The sequence below is a fragment of the Macrobrachium nipponense genome, chromosome 23 (assembly GCF_015104395.2).
Source record: "Macrobrachium nipponense isolate FS-2020 chromosome 23, ASM1510439v2, whole genome shotgun sequence".
NCBI lineage: Eukaryota > Metazoa > Arthropoda > Malacostraca > Decapoda > Palaemonidae > Macrobrachium > Macrobrachium nipponense.
The window spans coordinates 51,355,111-51,381,287 of NC_061090.1; the positions used below are offsets into that span (position 1 = coordinate 51,355,111).

The window sequence follows — 26,177 nt, forward strand, 5'->3', positions numbered from 1 at the left end:
AGCTTCGACACAGTCACAGACCAACCATCACGATCATTTAACAAATATGTTCTTAATGCCAGAAGGCCCATATTCCTCTGATGACCTTCTCTTCTGTATAACCTCATTGGTACAACTTGACAAACAAGGAGTAGGCTTGACTGATCGCCTGTTTGGCCTGTTCCTTTACGTCTACTACCTTCATATTCTAGGTGACGTAGTTCTTTCTATAACCACAGAGTACTCTGACAAGTCAAAGCCGGCCCTGCTGAAGGTTTCACACATACTCACACCGTACTGAGCATGACTAAGAAATGTATCTGTCATTATGACCTGTGCTGCATTGGCTCATTATCCCGGATTCTGGGGCAAATTGGAACACATGTTCCAAACTACTTTTGAGTCTAAACTACTTTTGAGTCTATGTCAAAAACCTGGTTATTGCATACTCCCACTCTACCAAGGTAAGAGGAAGACCCCCATCCACGGTCAGTTTCCTGTAACGTGACTGATGTATGTGCCTGGTGGTAATCCATCTAGTCTACTCTGATACAGAGTATGTTTTCACTTATCAGATCGGAGTTCTTATGTGCCCCAGCCAGTTCACTGCTCCTGATTCACCTGAAGATTACTCAGTGTGAAGTGATATTCACATCCCCAATCACCAGTCCAATGTATATCACCATACATGTAATTACAGAGAGACTTCCCTCTGTTCTGACAACCTCTCCACCAGATCATTGTCTACTGACCGAATGCTATACTCATACAGTCAAAAAGAACTGAAAAAAGCAGCCGTTTTGCTAAGAACAACTGAATCGGATAACAACAGCTCTTTTGCTTGCATTCCAACCATCGTATGATAGTAAATAATTACCGTATTTATGTTACAAATGACGTCAAGTAGAATAGAACCGATATATTTTTACATTACAGTACTGTATACCCTTATTCGCTATAAATGACTTTGCATCGGCAACATGGATGAAACTGCCCTAAACTTCACTGTACCATCACACTTACCCGTAAATAAAATTGGAGAGAAAAATATTTCAATCAAAATACTGGGCATGAAAGAACACATTTAACTGTTATTTTAATGTGTATGGCAGATGGAACAAAACTTTCCTCCCATAGTTACCTTTAAATGGAAATTGATGCCTAAAAAAATTTCCCAATGGTATCATTGTCCAACTTCACAAAAACGTAAACAATGCAAATGTTTGCATTTTATGAAGCAATAGTAACATGAAAATAGTCTACATAAAATATTAACGATACAGTGAAGTAAAGCATAACTTATTTAAAGATCCATGAAAAAGATGCATATTCGTTAAGGTTGTATTTCATATTACGATACTGTAAGTGAATATTATATAAGCTAATTTTACATCTCATGTATGATGCAAACCCCTTAAAATTAGTTTTAAAACTAGGTCTTCAAAAGTCACATGATACGTGAGTAAATATGGTTAACAAAAAGCTAGCCTATACACAGACAGTTTCCTAATTTAGCAGTCGTCTTTTAATACAGATATATGAGATAAATTTATGAAAATCTGCCATAATTTTTTACCTTGTCTTCACTTCCGGTCGTCTTGTACACAAATATACAGTACTGTTTTAAAATATTAAACATATACATGTACCATAAAAAATCAGTCATCTCCTTGAGAGAGAGAGAGAGAGAGAGAGAGAGATTGTTCTTCCTTAAAAGAGTGAAATAGAAAGGCTTTAAAATACCATCACACATAAACTTTGTATTCAGTTATATTATTATTTGAAAATATTAATAAACATACATACATGTAGCATAAAATTCTCTCATTAGAGAGAGAGAGAGAGAGAGAGAGAGAGAGAGAGAGAGAGAGAGAGAGAGAGAGAGAGAGAGAGAGAGAGAGAGAGAGAGAGAGAGAGAGAGCTTGAAAACCTATAAATTACATATAAATTTAACAAACACTTTTGCAGGGTTTCTTGAGGATTAAAAAATATTCTCGTTTCAGTTCGTGTGTCTCAGAAATACTTGTGTATAATTAGTTAGGTTCCAATGAAAAGTTCTCGTTATTGTGAATTCCCACCCCTCAAATCACATAATGCAGTATTACTGTATTAGATAAAACTGAATCACGTAAGAATGCGGTATTACTGTATTGGATAAAAGTGTAATTTTACTTCAGTTATCATACTACTTACCCACGTTCCCTGAAATGTACACTGATATCCAATATGGTACCAAACTTTTGGAATCGCCGACGAAGCTCTGCTTTTGTTGTACCTTCAGTAATGCGACCAACATAAATTACCCGCCTTTCTTCAACTTGCTTAAGTCTGTCCTCATCCTCCTGTGAATAATTACAAAAATTAAAAAACATATCCTCACATACACATATTACATATCTAAAACATTTGTAATAGCAATAGAGACAAGATTTTAAAACAAAATAAGAATCTGTATTCCTCACTGAAACCAAAACTCAATGGACCAAACCTTACCAGATTTAAAAGTACTTTTGTATTTTTAGTTTTTCAAGTAAAAAGTACATTGTCTTTTTCCCCATATAGTTACATATGCAGTGTACCTGTTGTACAAGTGTGTGTGTGTGTGTGTGTGTGTGTGTGTGTGTGTGTGTGTGTGTGTGTGTGTGTGTGTGTGTGTGTGTGTGTGTGTGTGTGTGTGTGTGTTACTGTTAATCATTGTTGACCAAATGATACAAATAGTTCCTAATATGAATTTTTTAAATGTGATTTTGTTCCATTGTACATAGGCAGGGTTGGCAATGATTAAGTCAAACTGATTTAATGAAATGATTGAATCATTGATTTTTTTCATTTAAAAAGTAATTCTTTTTATTTGAAAGCAAACAAATTGAAAAATATGGTTTGGAGGTTAACAAAAACTTGAGCATAACTGTGCTGCATCTATTTATTTTTGTATAAAAAAAACAATTACGCCAGAACTGGAAACGGAAAAAAAATAAATAGTAATGGAAAAAATAAGTTTAAAATCTATCAGCTGCTTAACCAACACAGGGGTGTATTACTAAGCAGAGAGGTCTTGAAATTAGCAATACATATTCAACAGCCTGTATGATTTTTGTCATAAAATACATTTTGATGAAAAAAAGGATTGAAAAAACATCTAACAAATCAAAAAATCTGTTCTGTAGATGTACAACATAGTAAAATGAAATTGTTAATCAAAAGTATAATAGAATTTCCTTACAGGAACAAGGAAGTTCTTACAAGGTCATGCTTTTTGGTTTCATTGCGTAAGGATGCACTCAAAACTTCTAACTCATTAAAAGTGCAACAGTCTTGCCTACAACCTCAACACTCATAAGCAAAACACTGCTGTTTACTCTATTCCATACTGACGAAATTTGGCAGTTTTGACTGGGATTAAAATGTTTTCATTGACATTTATTTTAATACAGTACAGTATTAATTACTGCAATAAGTAGTATTAAATGCACTTCAAGTGCATATTTTACCTTACCATAATTATACACACAACCACAGCCTGAAAACTATATGTATCACTACATAACCTCTCTATTTCTTGACTCTTGTGGATACACTAGTTTGTGTTGGTGTTTGTTTCTTAACATGGGCAATTATGACTTGGACCACTGGTGAATGGTCTCATTGTCAATTTTTCAAGATGTCCTTTTAACAGATCTTTCACATTCACAACTGATCCCTAATCAATTGTGAATGTGACCAATTTGCTGAACAGCAGCACAAATATGCAGTACATGTGCCTTGCTGTCAAACTTATCAGTTCCAGAGGTCCTTTACATTTTTATCTATCTATTTATTATTTTTTTTCCTAACAACTGCTCTCTGCATTTACTTTTACCTTCTATTATCTCTTTCTAATGAACACCATATTCTTTGGATGCTTGAATTTCAAGTCAATGGCCCCTGTGGCCTTACTATTCCATTTGAATTCAGTTCACTTAAAAAAAAAAATAATAATTACTGAATTTGGTACAGTGCATTAATGAAAATACAAATAATGAACCACAGAGAGACATTTTTTATAATGCTGTATGATTTTTCTGTATCTTACACATTTTGCAAACACATGTATGCATAACTACTGCAATCAGGTAAGTTTTATTTGGCCAGACTCTCCAATATGACCAATTTAAAAAGTAATTTGTATTTTTCCTAACATACAAACTTGCGGGCTTTACATAAGAATTACCTTCTGCGCAAGATAGAGCAAGCTATTCTACACAAGGTTATTCGGTAGTTGCACTACCGGTGGGATAGGTGAGGGATACCCCCAACACCTTCCTTTGCTGAGTCGCATAACCACTTGCCTCATAGCCCAGGTAACTGAATGAGGGGTTTAAAGCAGCATTACTCCACAAAGGTAAGATCAAGTAACTAGTTAGATTTATTGTCTGTTCCTCTCTCCCCTTGTTCTTTAAAGAGAGGGCAAGATTTCCTTCTTTAGAACATAACAATGAAAGAATAGAAAGGCTGACCACTCACCTGTATATGTGTCCATTCAGCGTATGATGGTCAAGGAACCTATCCTCTGAGGCCAGTTACACACACACACACACACACACACACACACACACACACACACACACACACACACACACACACACTTCTACTACCATACCTCTTAGTAAAGATGCTACCTGTCCCACTTCGGGAACTGGATGAGCTACAAAAATTGTTGCCCAAGGACCTATGAGACCGGAATGATTATAAATATCAGTTTAGTAAGTGTTATTTTATTTTTTTTCTGTAAAGGTGAAATGTGGTCTATGTTCAATGTATGAAAAATATGTCTGATTTTAGAAAATGTCTTGATGTACTCAAGTTGTGTTGTGACGTCATAGAAGTCATGATGGCGGGGGCCGGTGGTGGAAAGGTAAACAATACTAGAGCGTGCAGTAGATGACACGTGGAACTGGTGTTTGGTATAGTAGGAGAGAGCTCTCTGTCTTGTAAGAGTTTGTGGGTTGTAAGTTATGTTGTGGTGTTGTTCAAATTTTTAAGCTGGAGTATACCGAGACCGAAAAACGTGAACAGGTGGGTAAATTGCACATTTGTATTGAAAAGGAAAGATTAGGCTACAAAAATATTCAAATAAAACTCCTTCATTCTCCACTGGAGGGACCAGAGGTGAAGTTGCCCACAAGGGACCAGCTTCTCCAAAGATGACAGGTGACTGAGAACGACTTGCCACGTTCAGGCTGGTTGTTCCTGCTGGGACAGGAATACTATGCTATCTTCGTGAACTTGCTGATCCGGGAGTCTAAGGGAGAGAGACTCACTGCTGCCATACCTGTCAGCATGCCCAAGTACGTACTTTATCCTCTCCTTGGGTATGAGGTCTGATTTCTCGAGATTTATCGCAACGGCTAGGCTGCAACAAAATTCCAGGAGACAATCTCAGTCCTGAAGCAACTTTAAACAAGTTTACCAGGCTGGCCAATCACCAAGATACCTCAGAAGACGTATTCCATGTGAATGGGTCCAAGTTGAAAAAAGGGTTTGTTTGCATGGTATTTTTACGTTGTATGGAACCAGTGGTTATTCAGCAATGGGACCAACGGCTTTATTACATGACTTCCGAACCACGTCGAGAGTGAACTTCTATCACCAGAAATACACACCTCTCACTCCTCAATGGAATGGCAGAGAATCAAACCCGCGACCACCAAGGTGGGAAGCAAACACCATACCAACCACGACACTGAGGCGCTCTACCTGCGGAGTGGACAATAGTCCGAAGCAGTCTTGAATTGATACACTAGCCCATTGAATTATGATGAAGCGGAGGTGCTTGCGAGAGGACTGATGGATGGATACAGGCAGTCCCTGGTTATCGGCAGGGGTTCCGATACAACGGCTTAATAAGCGAATATTAACTGGGTTCTAAAGTAATGAAAAGAAAAACAAAAACAATTTAATTTACAATGTGCTTTACTGATGGTGGGTGACAATCAGGCTGGGTTATTTCTCAACACCAAAGAAGGTTTGGCCCTAATTATGAAGAGGGAAATTTAGGAAAACAAGCATCAAGTCTAAGCACTTAACACCTGTTACAAAGGTCTGTGGGTGGCATAGTCTGCATTTTCTCCTTCTATTGCAATACAGAGGGAAAATGTTTACATCTAGCTAATCAAAGGTACCCTCAGCTGGAGGTGCAATTAACAATCAATATCCAAGGGAAACCTGATGATAAATATGAAATAAAACTTATCCAATGACTTAATTAACTATACAGCCAAGCACTTGATTGACTTTATGGCCTAATTCATTCACTAAATCTGGCCTCATACTCGATACTCAAGATTGCCTTGGAGCGCTTTCAGCCATTCAGTGCTTGAAAATAAGACAGAATATATCAAGTTCAAATTCAAATCAAGCAAGAAATCGAGCAGTTAACATGTTGAAGTTGGTCTCAATATAATTATTAGAATGGAATGGAAGATGAGATTTTGGCACAAACCCAAGCAATACAGCCTATCACCAATGAGTACCAAATTCATTCATGCTTATTCAAGCTGATTGGTCTTGACAACCTTGAAGCTTTTATAATCTTTATATAATTTGAGTATTCCAGGATATGTGCAGTTTATTCCCAAAATAGGTTTTCAACATGAATGGCACAAGTTATTGACAGCATTTTAGTATGCCTTAACGTATCTTTTCTGGTGCTTGTCGTGTAGTTCTAGACACTACTAGACATTAAATCACCTAGTAAAATGACTTGACAGTCTTAATGCAAAATAGTACAGTCGACAAGATCACCAGATGATGTAGCAAGTGATGTATCATATTGAATTCCACAGACTACAGTTAGCAACCAACCTTGTGCAAAGGAGTTACTAACAAAACCCAGTCCTTAATGATCTGGAATATCTGTTAACATTTACTATACTGACATCATAAATTTAGCTTTATTGGATCCCACAGTGAGCCTCCAATTATTACATGAAAGCAAGCCCAAGCACTAAAAGAAATTTAAATAATTAATTAGTTATACATACCGATCTCCTAGGTCTTACAGGTCTCCTTGATGATGATCTTGACCTTCTAGAATTTCTCCAGCTAGGGGATCTAGACCTATGACCTCTGCTATAACGAGATGATCGGGACCAACTCCGGGATCTTCTTCTTCTGTCCCAATTACCTGAATATCTCCTTGAGTAACTTCTGTATCCAATAAAAGAATTTGGAGATAAATTTTAAAAATTCAAATAACTGTTGATAATTGCTATGTAACTGACCAGATTTCTTGAATTAAAATAAATTTCTACTTCCACAAAGACTCTTTAAGTGCAGTATTCACAAGAGATTAATTTAATAGCACAACTGCCTGGGTTTGGGATATTTTATTTGTTAAATAGGTTTTTGAAAGATCTTAAAAATTCAATGCCAAGAAAGTATAAAGAAAATCTCACATTACCATACATTTTGAAACTAGCTGGCCCAAAAGATGTTCATGAATGAAGAGTGAGATAGGAAGACTACTGCAAGTTTGTTTAAAATCTGTGATACATAAGTCTGATTAAACAACCAATAACTAACACTTGAAAAATGTACCTTTCCCTTTTCCTATAGGAGTGTGACCTTGATCTTGACCTGGATTTAGAGCTACCTGAGCATGTAGAACAATCACTATATTCAGAGGAACTTCTCCCTCTTGATCTGGAATAAGACCTTGACTTTGATCTAGACCAACCCCGACTCCTACTTCTGCATGAGGACACTGAAGATCTTGAACTTCTTCTTCGAGTTCCTTTTCTCCTCCCTCTGGATGATCTCCTGTAGTGAGAAGAATGTTTCCTCCTTGGGCTTCTACTTCTACTTCTACTCCTGCTTCTACTATGACTAGAGGAAGACCACCTCCTTGAGGCATAACCCTGAGAACTACTGCTTTTACGGCTTTCCCTGCAGCTGGAGGTCACTGGACTACTTGCTGGCACAGAACTGCCAAATGGCAATTTGACTTCAGTTTTCACTTCAGAAAGTTTTTCTGACATATCATCAGTACTAGAGGCCTTTAAAACTTCACTATCTGAGTCTCCTTTCAACTCTCCTTCTTCCACATCTTCAACAGGTACTGCAGGATCTTCAGGTTTCTCTTCAGGTATCTGAGTATCTACTGATTCCTTTTCTTTTTCTGCATCCTTCATTTTCTGAATCAACTCCCCTAGTGACAATGGAACTGTGGTAGGAATTTTTGACAATGCATCTGTCTGATTTGGAGAGGGGCATCGACTACTATGAGCACTCTGTATTCTTTGTCGATACTCTGATAAATTAAGCTTCCTTTTAATCTTCTTTACTTCCTGTTTTTGTTCTGTCTGCTCACACACTTCTTTTTCAGGTTCTTCCTCAACTTCAACTTCAACTTCAACTTTGGGTTTGGTGTTACCAATGTCAGTCATGTAAGGAGGAAGTTTGTCATATACATCCTCATCTTTACTTGCTGCTATATGAACATCACTCTTTGTATTACTATCCCAGTTATCAGTCACTGCTCCACATTTTACAGTTATTATGTCTTTTCTCCGATCTTCTGTTTCAACACTAGCATCACTCACATCACCAGATTCGACACCACTATCCTTTTTTCCACTGTCGTCATGATTGTCATCTGCAGTAGCGCTGGCCTTTTTGTTATCATTTTTTGATGCTGCAACAGTATAGTAATCAGGTAATTTGTTGAAGTAGTCTCCAGGTTGTGAAGCATTTTCTGTAATATTCCCTTTACTCTTTTGCTTCTCTGGTGAACAACAGTAATCATGATCCAATGGTGGTGGCACACGATCACTAGTGATCTGAAAAAGCAAAAGGTGACTAATAATCTGACTTGACAAAGATTTAAAAGAAAAACACAATACCAAACCCTTCAATTTACTAAAATGATTTCTTGTATTTTGGGGTGGGTTTCTTGACAACAAATTAATATATTTTCCAATATTTCCCATGATTTTTATGTAGATAAACACTTCTGCTTATTCTGCTGCATGACATCTGAACTTCTAAAGAGAGAGGGAGGCACTGGACAAAATTAGAGATAGTTTTCCACTTCCAAGCTGTAACAAAGATATACCATTTCAGCCACAGCGCTCTGCAAATTGAAATTCCATTTTTGCTTGCAATAATTTTTGTTGTAGTGTACTGAAACCCAAACTTTTTTGTCCTAAACTCCACTCTTTATACTTAAATAAGTTAATTTCTCCAACTGTCTACCATTAATACGTGAAAAAAATGCATTTAGTTGCAAGCATACTGAATGAAACGTCCCAGAAATTTATGAATGAATGAATTACAAGGACAGCACTTTTTAAGTACCAGTACAGTGCATTAAACACTAGTACTTCCTTTGCATTTAACACTAGTACTTCCTACCAAGCTACACTCAAGATTTCTTTGTAACCCTAAAAAAGAAATTATTTATTATATAAAACAACTAACGTTTTTTACTGCATGAGGAGATGACCGATGGGATTTTTTGCGATGTTGGTTTGTTTCTGGTTGTTTGATGCCTCGACCCTTTCGTACCAGCAAAGGTTCAGACAACATCTGTGTGCTCTTACGTTTAGTTGAAGCTGTAATATTAAAACAATTGCAATGAGAATGAAAACATGTGCTTGTGGCTGACATGATCAAATTACTTAAGCAATATTTTTTAACAACTACTTTAGCATTTATTCTGAAAAATATTCTTTTTAAAAAACCACAAATTCTTAAGGTAATTTTGTAATAAGCAAATATCCAGAACCTTTTTTGTAAAACTGTTTTTTCCACCTTAATGTACAGCAAAGAAAACTGACACTCATTTCTGTTAAAATATAAAAAATCAATCCACAGTTTGCACATAAATATTTCATAGATTAAATAATTATCTTGAAACATCTTGGTGGCAGAAAAACAATAGTAAAAATATAATTATCTTTCTTCAGAGAATTTTGAAGGCTTATTATTCCCATACAGTCCAATCAAGTAGTGATAGCTTTAAGCATGAGTATCTGTATGTATATACTTTAGAGACATAGTCAACCACCTACCTACTGTGAGACTTTACCTCAACACTTACCACAGAAGTATGTTACAACTTACAAATATTATATTCAGTTCATAATTAGTGTTGACAATTAAATATGAAAAATTTGTAATTAATTTGTATTTTTCATAACTTACAAACCTGAGGTCTTAACATTAGGATAAATACTCAGCACCAGCTGGAAACCGGTAAAGTTTAAAATAATTGTGTACGCAAGGGACTATTGGCATCTGTGCTTGGATAAACAAAAAGGGCCATTAAACTAATCACACAGAACAACAATTCTCCAAGTTCTTTCAGCTCTAATTCTAATAAGTACCAAGAGTATGTGATTCAGTTTTATTCATCTTTACAACCCAGTTCAACTCAACAACAAAGTTCAAAACTAATCTTTCAATGGGCTGCCTAGAAGGATAAAATTCTATGTAGTGCAAATGTTCCCAAAGTTATGCCTTTCATTGCTGGTGTACAAAACAATGTAATAAAGAGTAGTGTGTGTGGAATACCAGCAAAAAAAAAAAAAAAAAAAAAAAAAAAAAAAAAAAAAAAAAAAAAAATGAACAGCATTACCTTTAATCTTCTCTATAACTTCTTTTGGAAGAGCATTTTTGATCTTTTGATGCACAGGTGACCCCTGGGGAGTATTACTGTTGCTACATACTGAAGTCTGCCGACCAATCTTGGCATTTGTGACAACTGCAGGCACAGAAGTAGTGTTGTTTTTTATCTTAGCAGTATTGTGTTCAATGCCTGATGTGTTAACAGCTTCTGATGCCTCAAACTGTGCAAGCAAACTGTCCAAATCACCAGCTTCAAGTACTGTAACATTTTGAAGAAAATTAGCATTTAATATTATCCAAAACAATAATAGCCAACATCTGAAATAAGAAAACCTGTAAAAGTAACACCTTATACATCATCACCCTTACAAAAGAACACTGAATATCAGTAGTAACTGTTATGGTGGAAAATTGTTGATACAATGAATGCTTCTTCATCTAAATACAAATTCTAGCAACACCTTGCTATCTCAAAGGACCAGATAATCTTTAAACTAAAATGTACATTATACTTTACACCTTAAATATATCACAAAGGATGAAGTTCTGGAAACATGTGACAATACAAGCCTGAAACAAGTGGGGTAACTAACACAGTGTCAGGGGTAACTAACACAAAGTTAAAAAGTTCTAAACAAAACCATAAATTCTTTATTACCTGGAGCCTTTTCTGTAACAGTTTCAACATCAATTTCTTCCTCAGACACTTTTTCAGGGGATGATTCAACTTTTAATGCTCTTCCAAACTTGGAGCCCTTAACTGGTAGCTGAGGAAGAGGCACAAGAGTTCCTGACTCGTTGACAACAGCCAAAATAATGGAGCCAGCTTGCAATTTGACGTCCTGTCCATCAACATTTATAGTTTTCTCTTGAGGACTTCCCTTGGATTTTATCTGACAAACAAATATATCATATTAAAAAAATCTAATAATTCTAAGCTTCAAAAAGCACCATGAAATAACCAGAAGATCATGCAACTGAAGACTAGGAACAATAAGATTTGTAAGAAAACTTTATTTCATCACATGAATTGTTTTCATTTCTTGCACTTATCCTACAAATGCTGCTAAATGCTTAAGCAATGTAACATCAACATTGATTCTAGCCATCCTACAGGTACAGTATAGAGAATGAAAATTTCAAACACTCTAAAGACCCAAGTATCTAGGAAGAAAACCTACGACTAACCAAATTAATGATTACCCTGACACCTAAACTTCCATTGTGAAGTACTTCAAGCTAAAGACCAAAACACACTCTGAGAAGCCCATCTCAAGGTCTGCTTTGTTCTTTCCCATATGATAAGGAATACATGAGGAATTATAATACATCATCAATGCTCCTCATAAAGATACAATAAATTTATCAACCCTAGAGATGTCATCATATACTACCAAGTCTCTCCTTTTTGTTTAGGGTTATCAATAATTAACAAACTGTCCTAAAAACAGCAACAGTGTTTCGTCGGGTATTTTTCTGACACTGAAAGGGTTTGGCCCATGAAAATTGATCATGGCAATTTTCATAAACGGTTACATGGTTTTCAAAGCCATCAATTATTAAATGAATTATTAAATATATGATATACTAATGAAAAGCACTGCACAAGGATATCATCTACAGTGTACAAAACCTGTAGAAAAAAGTAATATAACATTCACCAGGAAAAACATCACAGTTTTCAAGAGTTGAGAATCACTGTCAATATATGAAGTTTGGCCAGTAGAGGAAATAATGAAGGATCCAGCTAATACTTGCATTACCTTGACTTTCCCCCTACTTCCCAAACACGTTACACACTCACCTTTTTACATGTGAAGATTTGCGAGTTATTTCCAATTAAGTCAGCTACGTTTCTAAATCCACCACCTGTACAGAGATGGAATTATCACCAGTAAGTGATAACTAAGGGCAACTTTTTTTTTCTTATTCTGAGTTTCAATAGATACTCTCATGTAATCTTTCAAGAATAAAACAATCGAACTTTCAAAATAGATTAAATAAAAAAAAAAAACAGGTGTTCTAGGAAACAAAGTATGAAAATTCTCTAACATCAATCTGACACAGGGAACTACAGAAACCTACCTGCTTTGGTCTCCACTAGAGATTCTGCATTTTCAATTTGGTCTTCGTTATATGTAGTCTGTTCTTCATTTTCACCTTCAGTGTCTTCACTAACATAATCCTCCTGACATAAATCATCATACTCTTTCTTCACTCTGACTTTTGATTCTGCATATTCCACTTTAATTTGAGGAGCAGAGATGATACCATCATCCGGAATTATCACAGAGTCCTCAAATGGCAAATCACCATCCAAGAGTCCAGCAATTTCCTCCTCAACATCAGAAGAAATGATGTTGTCTACGACCTGCATGTATAGAAAAACAAATCAGCCATGGCCACTCTTGAAATAACTCGATTCACATTATCCTTTATCAAAAACAGAAATTGCTACATAAGTTAATATCCTTCATGTGCTCATTAATATGCAAAACACAATATCATATCTTGAATGTTAATTAAAATGAGCATAATAATCTGGGTGTCGTAGTACAGAACTTAGGTTACAATTTGGTTATGTACATTTCAGTTTACTTTAGGCTCTACAATCACTTGTGATTTGAAATGCTCTAATTACAATATACAAAATAAGTAGTAATAAAATAGTTTAATGAGAATCCAGTGACAACTCATAACATTGTTCCAGCAAGAACTGACCAATGAGAAAACCACAAAATAACAAGGAAAAGGAATAAATTACTTATTTGTTCATAAAGCCAATAATAATTTACTGATAACACTTAACATACCCATAAAACTAAATGAAAAATTAAAATTATTAGAAACCTTAAAACTTGGGGATGTCTGACAAACCACTGATGAATATCTATGGTATACAGACCACTCACCACATTGTGCATCCCAGTGTTGAGGAGGAGGTCGGGTGGTACACAAGGACCTGTTACTGAGCAAACAGATTCAGAACGTTGGCGAGTATTTAGGGTAGTACTGTTGCATGCTGAACTTCCTCCACCCATAGAGAGCGAAACCACCTCATCAACCACTAAGTCCTCCTCTTCAGATGCCTTTAAAATTGGGAAAATCTAAATCAAAATCATAATAAAGATTAGCATCAACAAAAAAATAAATACATACGGAGAGAATCGTCAGACTTTGTTACCTGTGTGGAATACAGAATGCATTAAAATTAATTAATGAAACTGGAGTTAGTTTAAATAACAGAAACTCCAACTCATTCACAAACATTTATTATCATTCAGAAAAAAAAATTACATAAAAAATTAATAAAAGGCATTGAATATTTTAAAATATGGAAAAATTTGCATAAAAATAAAAAATGCAGGGCTTGACCATTAGTATTTTCAAAATGCAACCAAAACAAATGATAGAAAAAGATGTAAAATACTAGCCACACAATGTGTGTGCATATTATACCTCACAATCATCTGCATTCTCCGACTTATCGGGCATCAAATCAGTTATATCCTCATCTGAATCCTGAAAGAAGGGTTCAAAAAAGAAAAGTTAGAAATAAAAGAAAATAAAAAGATCTACTAAACTTGAAAACCTAACATGGTTGGTTAATTTTATTAATCTCCTTTATGCAATAAATATCAGAAACATGCCATTGGACAGAACCACCAAAAGCTAAGAAATTAAATTCTACAAAAATGTACTAGTTAAAAACACAAACATATATACAAATGAAATAATTTACTTAAACAATATTATGAAAAAGATACTGCATGAAGACAACCATTGTGGTATTGCTTTATTTTAAACATTAGTAATACAGGTTAACTCGACACAAAAAACATCCAATTAAAGTTATGCCTGTAGGCAGCTCAGCACCCACATATTAACAATTGAACTTTAACATCAATTTACCAACACTGCTACAACAAATCAAGACTGCAAAAATAGTTGACGAGGAATATTGTAACCAGCTATACCCAATCGGCTCCTTCATGGCGATTTAGGCGTGGTCTCCTACGTTGCCGGCGCTGCCACATCAAATATTCCAACTCAACGTTTTATTGTATATGAAGGCAGCAAAAGTTATACAACACAAATATAATTGGTTGTTGATTAATTTTGGCAATTATTAAAAGCCCTAGTCTAGCATTTTACAACAATAAAACAACAAGTTTATTCTTAAACGTGGCAAAAAATTTTTCCAGCTCTGCCAGTTCTTCTCCCAGGTATTAAGCTGACCTCAAGGCATAACGATGTCAAACAGCCCGCGCCTCATCAAAACACTCGCTGTCACTGGCTCATTAACGAGTCTGTCGCCTTACAAACAACATGGAAAATGTTATGAATACTTACTGGAACGAAACGGGGGACCATATTATGAATAGATAATAAATTAAATAGCTGCCAATAATCTTATTTGTGTAACCTATGTACATTTATGCTGTGTTCTCTTATCTGTCTACTCTACATACACAATCCTTTTTAAATGTCAATAGCTCTCTCTCTCTCTCTCTCTCTCTCTCTCTCTCTCTCTCTCATATATATATATATAATATATATATATATACAGTAAATTAACACAAAAACAAGTAAATTAAAAGTGCGGAACTCCAGTAGCTTGTGATAATCACAAGAAAGGTCCAAAAAGAGATCTAATTAGGCCTATATGAAAAAGGGAGACATGGAAGAATGGAAATATTTTTGAAGGAAGGTCGAGGCAATAGGGAACCCCCAGAAGTCTACTGCTCCCAGGAGACATCAACAAACGCCTTGGACAGACTCACGGATTAAAAGGGGCAAATGGGAAGGATAGGCCTTTAAAAGAAGGAGCCGATAGGGTATAATCTCCCTCCTTAAACTGTTCATTTATAAAAACAATGTCTTTGGGTACAACATGAAAATCAGATAAAGTAAACCTGGGCTCACAAATTGAATACACTGATTCACTGATTTCTCTATGGAACATTATTCACGGAAAATTCGTCTATTCGCGGTATTCACATTGAAAAAAAAGAGAGCAATAAAGAAGCCCACGAGCAAAGTAGATTGTCTACATAGTGTAATGGTCTTAGCGAGGAAATTTACCACAAGCCACCACCTTTCGACTTAATAGTTTGTAACCATACATTTAAAAGCTGATTGTACAGACATTTTTGCTTTATGAATGTTTGTTGAATAAAGATAACCTGTATTACTTCAAGCAGCCAAACCTGCAAAGAATACTGTACAAGTGTAGTGATATGACCCTTTGGGTAATATCTTTACAGAAAAAGAAAGTGTGTTCTTCTGTTTACGTGCAAACGCTAGTACTTTTTAACTTGACTATTCAATAGTATTCAAGCTGTTAAGCTGGGAGGGATAAATTAACTCTGATGACAGCACAATCAGTTAGAAGATACAAAATAACAAACCAAAAAATTAGGACTATGTAATTATAGTTTGCTTGGGTTCTATCCTCTCCTTCATTTGTGATAAAAATTCTATAAAATTAATTTTGCCCACACCTCAACCACAAGCCTGCACTTACAAGCAATAATAGTGCATTTAAATTAGGTATCTATACCCACCAGAAGAAATTTCACTTCTGCTAAATTAAATCATGGTACCTAAGGCTCAACCATAAGGGCACCTATTTACTTGCATTTGCATCAAATGATCATCAGTGACTGAAAATTTCTACAAAAAACTCTTGTTGAAGAAAAGAACACATTACATGAACTAGCCACAGTCAAATCGATGCAACTTCTAAAATAAATGTACATAAATTATTGTCATTTCCTAAACAATAACAGAGACCCCTAGAAGTTGTAGATCTTAGTCTCCACTCTGGTCACTGATGGTGCTGATCCAGGTTCAAATATAATTATTGTAAAGCAAGTTATTAACCTAGAGGAAAATGTAAAAGAACACTAATTTTCAGACATCACTTCATTCTTGTTAAGGTAATACTGATATGCATATTGTACTGTAGACTGCTACTGAAATGGCCCCTGAAACTTTATATAAATTTCAATTAAAACGGCTTGCACAAGATGCATGTAATGTTACAGTCATCATCTATAAACTCATCTATAAATGTATTTAACGTATCTTATCAACATAGCAATACTTATTGATGAATTAAACTTTAATAAGAAACAACTTACATGAGGTAAACTACTGACAGACTGCTCATGATCCTTGTCTGAATGTTTACTATAACTGGAAAAGTTGCCATAACATGGATTCCTGGAGAATAGCTGAACTTCTGAGTGGCTGAAGTGACTTTCTGACATTGGAGACAGGTAACCAAATTTCAATGACTGACTCCAGTCTCGAATGTAAGTGGAGGAGTAGCTATCTGGGCTACAAAAAGGTGACTGAGGTACTTCGTTCCCAACGAGACTCTCAGGCATTGGAGAGAGAAAAACATGCCTCATGGACTGACTCCATTCCCTGACATGGGATGAGCTAATGCTTTTGTTGCTGTAGGCTGGGCTACTGGAGGGCAGTTCTAGATTACTCTGATTAATAAATCTTTGGCCCCTCAAACAACTTTCTTTGGCTGATTTGTCATCCTCAGGGCTACTGTTTTCGTGACATGAACTTGCCATCTGATTTAATCCACTAAGGAGGTTTGAAAAGAGACACATTTTTCTCTTCTTGAAATCTAAACAATGTTTATGACTACTTTTTCTTTCCTCTCTGTCAGGGACTGGAAACCTGTCACGAAGACCCCACCTTGGTGCAGGGTTAGACTGTTGATCTTGTGTCCTCTCCACAGCTCTTAAGGCCTCTGATGTGAGTAAGACAGGTGTGGTAAGACAAGGCTGTGGAGTAATCATGGGTCCATTCTCACTTGGATACTGTGAGATTGTTGGAGCAGGAGACTGAAATGATGGTGTAAGTAATTCTGATGCAGGTGTTGCCAGGATGTCTAAATCATAATCTGCATTATCAACAGAATTGCAATTCCCTATAACTTCGCAATTGTCTTTTAAACACTCTTGAAAATTGCACAAATCTTCTGCACTGATCACACTTCCTTCGGGAGTCATGCTATACATAACACCATTCTCTCTGGCAGTACGATCAAATTCCTCCATAATACTCAGAACATCATCAGACTGACCGAGTTCCTCATTTCCTGAACTAGATACTTGCCAATCTTTGACAAACTGACTGTGATAAAAGTCAGATTCACTACAATTACCCTTTCTTTTTAGACTAAGTTGTTTAATTATCCTTCCATAATTGCCAACAGGAACGTTTGTGTGCATACTGTCTTTCACAGTAAAACGTGATGTACATTGCAAAGTTTTGAGTTTGTCAGAATGACTCAAAGTTTTTTGATCCATGCCATGATATTCTCCTGCTGCATAGCACTGAACAGGAACTTTTCCACCACACTCTGAAAGTTTATCCAGCTGCTGGATACCTGAAGATGACTTTTGTTCTGCTTTAACTAGAGACTTGGCAGATGTAATTTCCATTATCAAATTTTCCAGTTGCTGAAGGCGTCTCTGCTGTTCTAAATTTTGCATTTCAATCAGCTGGATTTTATTGGAGAGCAGTTTATTCTGATGCACCAGTAAATCTGAACTCTCCTGCCCCTCTCCACCACAGGAAGATGACGCCTCATGTGTGGATGTAAAAGGGACTTTTTCACCTCTTGGATCCATCATGGTAATAGTATTTTAGAACAGCACTTTCCAAACTCAAAATACTTCAAAATCCAAAGAATTAATTTCCTTCTTTCTTATTTAGGTACTTTAGTCTACAATCAAGAATAATCATACAACACTTAACCACACTGCACAATAAAAACTTGAGCCCTGCTAATATGTATTACTTGAGTGAATGTTTATATTCATGGCAATGTTAGCAAAAAAAAAAAAAAAAAAAAAAAAAAAAAATGCAAATTCAGCTAAATCTTGCAACATGCTCCAGTGTTATAATCAGCAAAATGTACAGGTTCCCACTGCTAGCCAAGGGCATTATACAAATTTATTCTTTCACAACTGTAATAAGTAACTTAACTCACATTACATATATTACTGAAAGACTGCTCATGATCCTAGTTTGAATGCTTACATAACTAAAAATTGCTGTAACACTGATTCATAGAGAATGGCTAAAGTAACTATGACACCAGAGAAAGGTAACCCAGTTTCAATGACGAGTCTCTAACCTAAGTTCAAGAATATCTATTTGGGCTATAAAGAGGTGAATGAGTTACTTTATTTCCTCCCAGACTTTTAGGTATTGGAGAAAGAAAACATGCCTCATGGATGCTGCTTACAAAATAATAAACAAGTATGTATTCCAATATCTTTATCTCTGTGGTCATGGTTACAACTTAACAGTAAGCTATGACAAAATGTCGAATCATGATGAGCGATAAACACTCAACACAGTTTAATATTAATCTGCATACATCCAAACACAGAGCTTCAGGATGAACTTGCAAACGCCTGTCACCAACAAAACCCGCTATTTTCCGTGTTGCAAAACAGCTCAGTTCATCGTCACCTTGGTAATCCGTTCTGATAAGAAACTGCTGAAAACATTTAACGCAGTCGTAACTTCCACGAACACTTCTTCTCATTAGTTTCTTAGTAGCATATATTTTGCCGCTTTCATTAGCGCTGATGGTCGAAACAAACTCCTCTGCCAAAAAGCGACCGATAACTAAAGAGAATAGAGCCCTCCTCCATCGGCAGTGAGCGATACGCAATGAAAAACTTCAAACTACACAATTCTTGAAATAGCAGTCATTTGCGTTTTCTTCCAAGGTCCGTCGTGTACAATTAAACCATATTTAACTACGTAACGGCATAACGTTATCACAAACCAGCAGCTGATGACACTCGCTTAAAATATCCGACATTCAAGTAAGAGGACACTGTTCCATGGGGAAGAAAACACATCATCTTGGGTCGAAATGGGGCCTAACAAACACAGTCATGTCGCTCAGATGACCAGACGAAACTTCATTTATTTCTAGTCATAAAAACGTGTCAGTGGACTTTCTCGGTCTTGAGGCGTTCATTCATAGCCAAGCCGTCTTCGACATAAACACAAAATCAAGAGACGGATAGAAGTGCCTGTTATGGTGGGACCACTGGCACACGTATACACACTGAACACACCCCCAGCCACACTGCCTGGTACGTTTTACCGCGTGGCGAATTCAACCCTCGGTTGCCACATCATCTCGGGGCCCAAACTCTCTTCGTTATTTGTAGTTTGTTAAACAATGTCGCCCTTTCTTTCTACGAAACGCTACATTCAGCATCCGTCGTGGAATTTAAAAGATGAGTTCGCACTGCAGTTTCCTTTTTCGTATGACTTCTAGTAGCTTTCGCAAAAGCAACAGCTAACATTACTAAAAATTTACATATCGCTATCCCAATACAGCTGACTAACTGTCAATACTACAGTCTCAGACGCTTGCGCGTGCATTTGCCGTTCTCAAAAAAAAATGTTCACTACAATTTACTATAACCCCTTACAGACTGTTAAGTGCGAGTGCGCAAGAACACTACAAATAATGCTTGGAAAGGAACAAAAGGAATTATCCAAACATTAAATTCCAACAACAACAATAATTATTATAATAAAATGAAAGGTCTGGCTGGATTCTTACTTCCATGATGATACCTACGCAATGATTAGTATTACTGTAATCATCCTGGGAATTTCGGAAACACACATGGCAATCCAGCTCATTAATATGACCTAGTCAGACGTATTGGGGGTGTGCGTGCGCGCTTGAACATCACAACATAAAAGCATGATGCAGATATGAACGCTCATAAACGACATACACACACACACATACACATATCGTTCAATATAAAAACTCTTAGACAGCCTTTACACCAATTAAATTCATGCCATCTCAAGGACCAATATTATCATACTCTAAAAATAGTTCGCTGCGAGACTGCATAACAATATTCAAAGGAAAATGATCCTTAGCCCCTCTTGAACTAGATTTAATTTGGTATGATCTCATACGCTGGAAAGAGTGTTCACAGCAATAATTCACAGTGCGAAGAAACTGTAAAAACTTGCAAGCTTTGGAAACATCAGGTGTCAAGAAAAAAAAAAAAAAAAAAAAAAAAAAAAAAAAAAAACAAAAAAAAAAAAAAAAAAAAAAAAAAAAAACATGGGGGTGACAGTGAATTAAAAAAAAATCGCTATCTGACAGCAACGAAACACCTCACCTCACACGGGAGAACGTTCAATATAATTTTTTTTCTTAAAAGATAACCATCAACCCGCGATAACGTTGAAGGACAGATAAACGCCAGTCAACGGTCATCTCTCTATTCATACGAACACGGACACGGTCTAGATATACCAAAGGCATATAGAATAAGGGATATACCTAGACCCTGCATACGACAACGCAGAGGCATTTGAGCCGTTTCCCTCGCTTTTACACTGCCTACTAGTTTTTCTACTCGGCCTTTCTATGCACAGCACATGTTTGAGTGTATTCATTCGCCCGTCTCACCATTTCACGCGCTCAGTATTGAATAATTTCACCAGCGCGACTGTGTGTGTGCCATCCTCCGCTCTGTCACTTAATCCATTCATTACGTGAAGGCAGGAGTAATTTTATTTTAACGTATCACTTCAACGTCGGCCCTTCGTGCTCTTGTTTCTTTTGTCTGCTCCAATGTCCTTTCAGATCATTGTCGCTGCACCATTAGTCACTGAATCGGCATCTCACTAGACCCATAGTTGGATAATATATCATTGATCAATTAGCGCATTGTACAAGAATTACCGTCGCACCCGAGCTAGATCCAAGCTGAGGGGAGGGCAGCAAGCAGACCCAGGCCCTGCCCATTTCCTCAGGGGAACTCCACTGCCACACAAGCGCCCGCCTTGGGCACAAACCGCACCCCGCCCCCCTCTCTTTCCTCCCAGACGGAAGTCCTCATTAGGCCTACCGGCCATCGGTGCCAAAATAGGTGAGGCCTAACACCAACGAACTCCACCCGAGATGAAGACCGTTGACACGGGATCCACGATTCATAGCGTCCCTTGAAGATCTCACGGCTTAGGGGAGGGGACCCTGACAAGCCCTCAGACACCAATCACATCCAGGAGGAAAGATATCGGGGGGGGGGGGGTGCGAGGACTTGAGGGAACTGAGAGGAATGCCCAAGTGGGGAGTTTCACTGAAGAAATAGGCAGGACGTGGGTCAGCTTGCTGCCCACTGTCGGGTTCCCCCCTCAGCCTCTAACTCACGGTTACTGTGGATTTTAGTTCAATCTCACTTGGGCCCTTGTGTAAGTTACCCTAAAATACAATTACTGTGTTAATTTAAACCAGAGCGTTTGATTTGCACATGACCCGCAGTAAGACTGGAATCCCACGCGACCCGGGGCGGGGTCATATATCTATAATCTATAGTATCTATCTATTGTATCTATCTATCTATTATCTAATTCTATCTATCTATATATATATTCTATATAATATATATATTATATCTACCTCTCTATACCTATCTATATATATATATATATATAGATATATTATATATATTATAATTAATATTTAATCTTCAGGATTTAATCTCTCTCTCTCTCTCTCTCTCTCTCTCTCTCTCTCTCTCTCTCTCTCTCTCTCTCTCTCTCTTACACACACGATAAATTAATTTTGATCTTACACCAGTCGAGGACAAGTGCAAGGTCACCGAGGCCCACAGAACAACGCAATATTCTTAAAAAGTTGCAGATTGGTGTCTGGTACATCACTCGTAAAAGAGCGGACGGCCAAACGGGAGTCATTACAACAGAAACCCTCAGATGAATAAGATAGATGACAGTGCGAGTCACCGGGGAGAGAGAGAGAGAGAGAGAGAGAGAGAGAGAGAGAGAGAGAGAGAGAGAGAGAGAGAGATTGTATAACAATCGTTGTTTTAACCGTCTCGTTAGTTAGCAACAGTTATGCAAGATAATGCTAGGGGAGCGAATGATAACTCGTTAATAAAGTAAGCAGAGACTAGAACATTAATTTATATCTACTTTCTAATACGAATATATTCTCGAGGACCACGAAATAAAATAGTCAGTCATTAATCACTCTTTGAATAGGGATGAGCAGTGTCTCAAAATTGGAATTATTTCTAAATTATCAAGTGAGAGAGAGAGAGAGAGAGAGAGAGAGAGAGAGAGAGAGAGAGAGAGAGAGAGAGAGAGAGAGAGAGAGAGAGAGCGCTTTCATGACTGCATTGTGATTCAAAGTTAAGAAACCCAGTATTAATACACGTTGACAGTCAACAACAAAACAACCCCCCCCCCCAAAAAAAATAAAAACAACAACAAAAACACTAATTTTTCGTGTCCCAGCTTGTAAAATGGCATTATTTTGTTGTTTACAAAATTTGGTTTGGGATACCCTGTTTTACTGGATCAAATTCAACTTACTTCAACAGCAACTCATGTTGCATCACTGCAATTAAAATCTAAACGAAAACAAATAAAACAGATTTTACAAGCCACTTAGACTCGATTAAAAAGTAAATGAATTTTCACAGGCTTCACTGAAGAGCCTACAATGACCTTAGAAACAACAAAACAAAACGCACACACTTAGAATCACTGAACAAGCCAGCCGAACGAAGCATTAAAATAACAGGTTCATCACCACGACAGGTGCAAAAGGCTTACCTACGAACCACATGATACAAACACATGCTAAAAAATATGTGTATAACATGGCACCACACAAGAGTTGTATCTTGGCCCAACCAATAGGATATAAAGGTGTCTCTAACTTATGTTCATGTGGTGTATTAATATCATTATTATTATATAATAATTAAATGAAACCTCTTCACATGGAACAAACACACAGGGGCCACTGACTTTGAAATTCAAGCTTCCAAAAAATGTTAGTTTCAACCTCCCACTACAAACCACCCAACACTTCAGTAATTGATCATGATACAGAACCAGTAATTTTTTTTTAATCGGCCTGGGGGAGACGCGAACCCATGACATCTGAGAGGCCATGACGACTCTAAATATGTAAATTCCGATGGGAACTAACGCCTTGTACGGTCAGTATTTACTTTGCCAATGGTCCTATGCGTAAAGAAGTGTGATTATTCGGTTAAGCCGCTCTGCAATGCGTGATCTGCGATGGTTGACATGACGTGTTAATAATAGTTGACATGATTTCGCCAAGGGTAAACAGTATTAAGTTACTTTGAAATCTGACAGTTTTATACAATGATCATGGCGTGGTTGAAACACGAAATTCGTCAAGAGTTACTGAGTTACTGATGTACAGATAAAATTAATGAGCTTTCTGAACTGTTATCAAAATCCACTAACCTGAGAGAGAGAGAGAGAGAGAGAGAGAGAGAGAGAGAGAGAGAGAGAGAGAGAGAGAGAGAGTTTGTTCCTTGGAAACTATGATCAATAACTTCGACAGTGCTACGCAATGACATGCTAAAGAAAACTTCAGGTGATGCGGTTACATCCTGCAACCTCTGGCAATGATGACACGCTCTATTCCACTCACCGGACTCTGTTGATCATAAGAGCAACAGTTACTAACCTTTTAATTCTTACGACAACTACATTGCTCTTTATTCTCCCATACTAATAACCACATCTTTCGTTTTAGGTTACGATGCCATGAAACACTACATGAATACAGTTTTCTGGTTAGAGTTTCGATAGCAGACAACAATCATAAGCTTTTTTCGAGAAAAAGATATTGGGTCCTCTTGAAAACTATTCATTTACTGCTTCCTGTTTCTTCATCTTTTCCTCTAAGGTCCCGTCCGCCAAAGGCCGCTCTGCAGATGAATAAATATGCAAAGGTATTCCGCGATTTATAAATATGGCGTGCTCCGTATTAACTGTCGATAACACTGGAGAGGAATTATATCAGAAGGACTTGGTAATTCCAGTCCTCCTGCTATCCAATGGGAGCTTATTTTAAGGCAATTTTCATGGCTCTAATTGCATCTGGGGTCAAAGAGTCTCAGGACTGTCCGTTCCTATGGCACATTCTCTTCCCATGTTGAACCACGATTGGAACAAACGCCTTGATTTGTTTGTTTGTTTGTATGGTGTTTTTACGTTGCATGGAACCAGTGGTTATTCAGCAACGGGACCAACGGCTTCACGTGACTTCTGAACCACGTCGACAGTGAACTTCTATCGCCAGAAATACATATCTCACACCCCAATGGAATGCCCGAGAACCGAACTCGCGGTCACCGAGGTGGCCCAAACGCCTTGAGGACGCAAACCCAGCGATGACCACCGAGGGTTCCTGGTTAGATGAAACTTGATATTCAAACTTGATTTAGGTCAATTCAGTAAAGGCTTAGGGAAATAAACGTCATAAACGTAACGACGCAAAATGCTCTCGCAGCCACATCCCTAAGCAGTATTGAATAATGAGGGTCATGGCGTCAAAAAGATTTAGGTTTCAGCTTGTCATTTTTTCAATCTGAAAAGGCGGCAAGGTCATTTTCTAACATAAAACTAGCCTCGATACAGTATTGAAAACTGGCTAAAACAGTCGTTTTCGCTCTCTCAGGCCGCAAAATATGTCCTCACACATCCCCAGTTCCGAGTCCAGTGATGTAACAAGAATTTTGCTGACTGAAACAATCAATTCCATATAAGCGTCAATTTCTCAAGTGGAGGACTTCTCAATTCGGTGAGGTGCACCAGACACCATTTCTTTCTTCGAGAGAAAAACCGGCGGCCGAGGCATAACTAAATTAAGAGACTTATCGACAAGATAGCAAACACAGCAATAGCAGTCATGACTCACTCTGGCAGAGTACCTAGAGTGAATTCATCTTGGTTATCGGCATCCACAACTCGATCAGCAGGTGAACTTAATGAAAAGGTCAACTCCGCATCCCAGCAACTAAATTAATAACAACTGCTACAAGCGATTCTCCCCTCGGGATCTCCAAGAGACGTGGCCGTTTGGCCATCAATTCAACACAAACATTGCGAACCAAAGATGCAACTCAGCCTGGTATTGAAGACCAGATACTAAATGATCGTAGATTTACAAAGAACTCCACCTCCGAGCTGTGTACATCTTCAAGCACATTCCACGCCCCCCCCCCCCCCCCAAAAAAAAAAAAAAAAAGGATTTCGGACCTTCACATAAAATGTGACCTCTCATATGCAAGCCGTAATAGGAGAGGACAAACTACTGACCAACCCATCCCTGAACGACAGGTTTTTAATTTAGAAAAATGGCGGAGCTTATCTAAATATATTAGTTTTTGATGTCGCATAAATATATAGTATATGGATTACTGCATTTATAACATTACCCAAGGCATTTTATATAATGCTCACATTTTTATTAATCAATTTTCCAATATTAAAAGAACTTCCTAGGCAAAATATTATAACTTCTATACATATAGTCACCCACACAATACTGCCAAACCTGTGGAATTCTCTTCCTGCGTCTGTTTTCCCTGACTTAAATACTATCCCTAATTTAAAGGCTGCAACAAACTGCTACTTCAGTTGAAACCAAACATCCCCTCACCCCTTAATATAACTATATTTACTACAAGATGCAATCATAC

General features: G+C 37.2%; 1 protein-coding gene across 2 annotated transcripts in view; it reads right to left on the minus strand.

The window, feature by feature from the left end:
* LOC135200393 (uncharacterized) overlaps positions 1-19,746 on the minus strand; it is a 42,832-nt gene extending 23,086 nt beyond the window's left edge. The window contains exons 1-11 of one of the 2 annotated variants that reach the window (XM_064229025.1): positions 16,734-19,746; positions 14,047-14,109; positions 13,500-13,676; positions 12,673-12,958; positions 12,392-12,456; positions 11,246-11,480; positions 10,598-10,846; positions 9,439-9,572; positions 7,558-8,798; positions 7,002-7,167; positions 2,173-2,321 (exon numbers count right to left, since the gene is read on the minus strand). In XM_064229025.1, coding sequence (XP_064085095.1) covers positions 2,173-2,321; positions 7,002-7,167; positions 7,558-8,798; positions 9,439-9,572; positions 10,598-10,846; positions 11,246-11,480; positions 12,392-12,456; positions 12,673-12,958; positions 13,500-13,676; positions 14,047-14,109; positions 16,734-18,251 — 4,283 coding nt within the window. In that variant the 5' untranslated portion in view covers positions 18,252-19,746. The remainder of the gene's footprint in view (positions 1-2,172; positions 2,322-7,001; positions 7,168-7,557; positions 8,799-9,438; positions 9,573-10,597; positions 10,847-11,245; positions 11,481-12,391; positions 12,457-12,672; positions 12,959-13,499; positions 13,677-14,046; positions 14,110-16,733) is intronic. The other variant, XM_064229032.1, reaches the window with a different exon arrangement.
* Between the last annotated feature and the right edge of the window lie 6,431 nt (positions 19,747-26,177).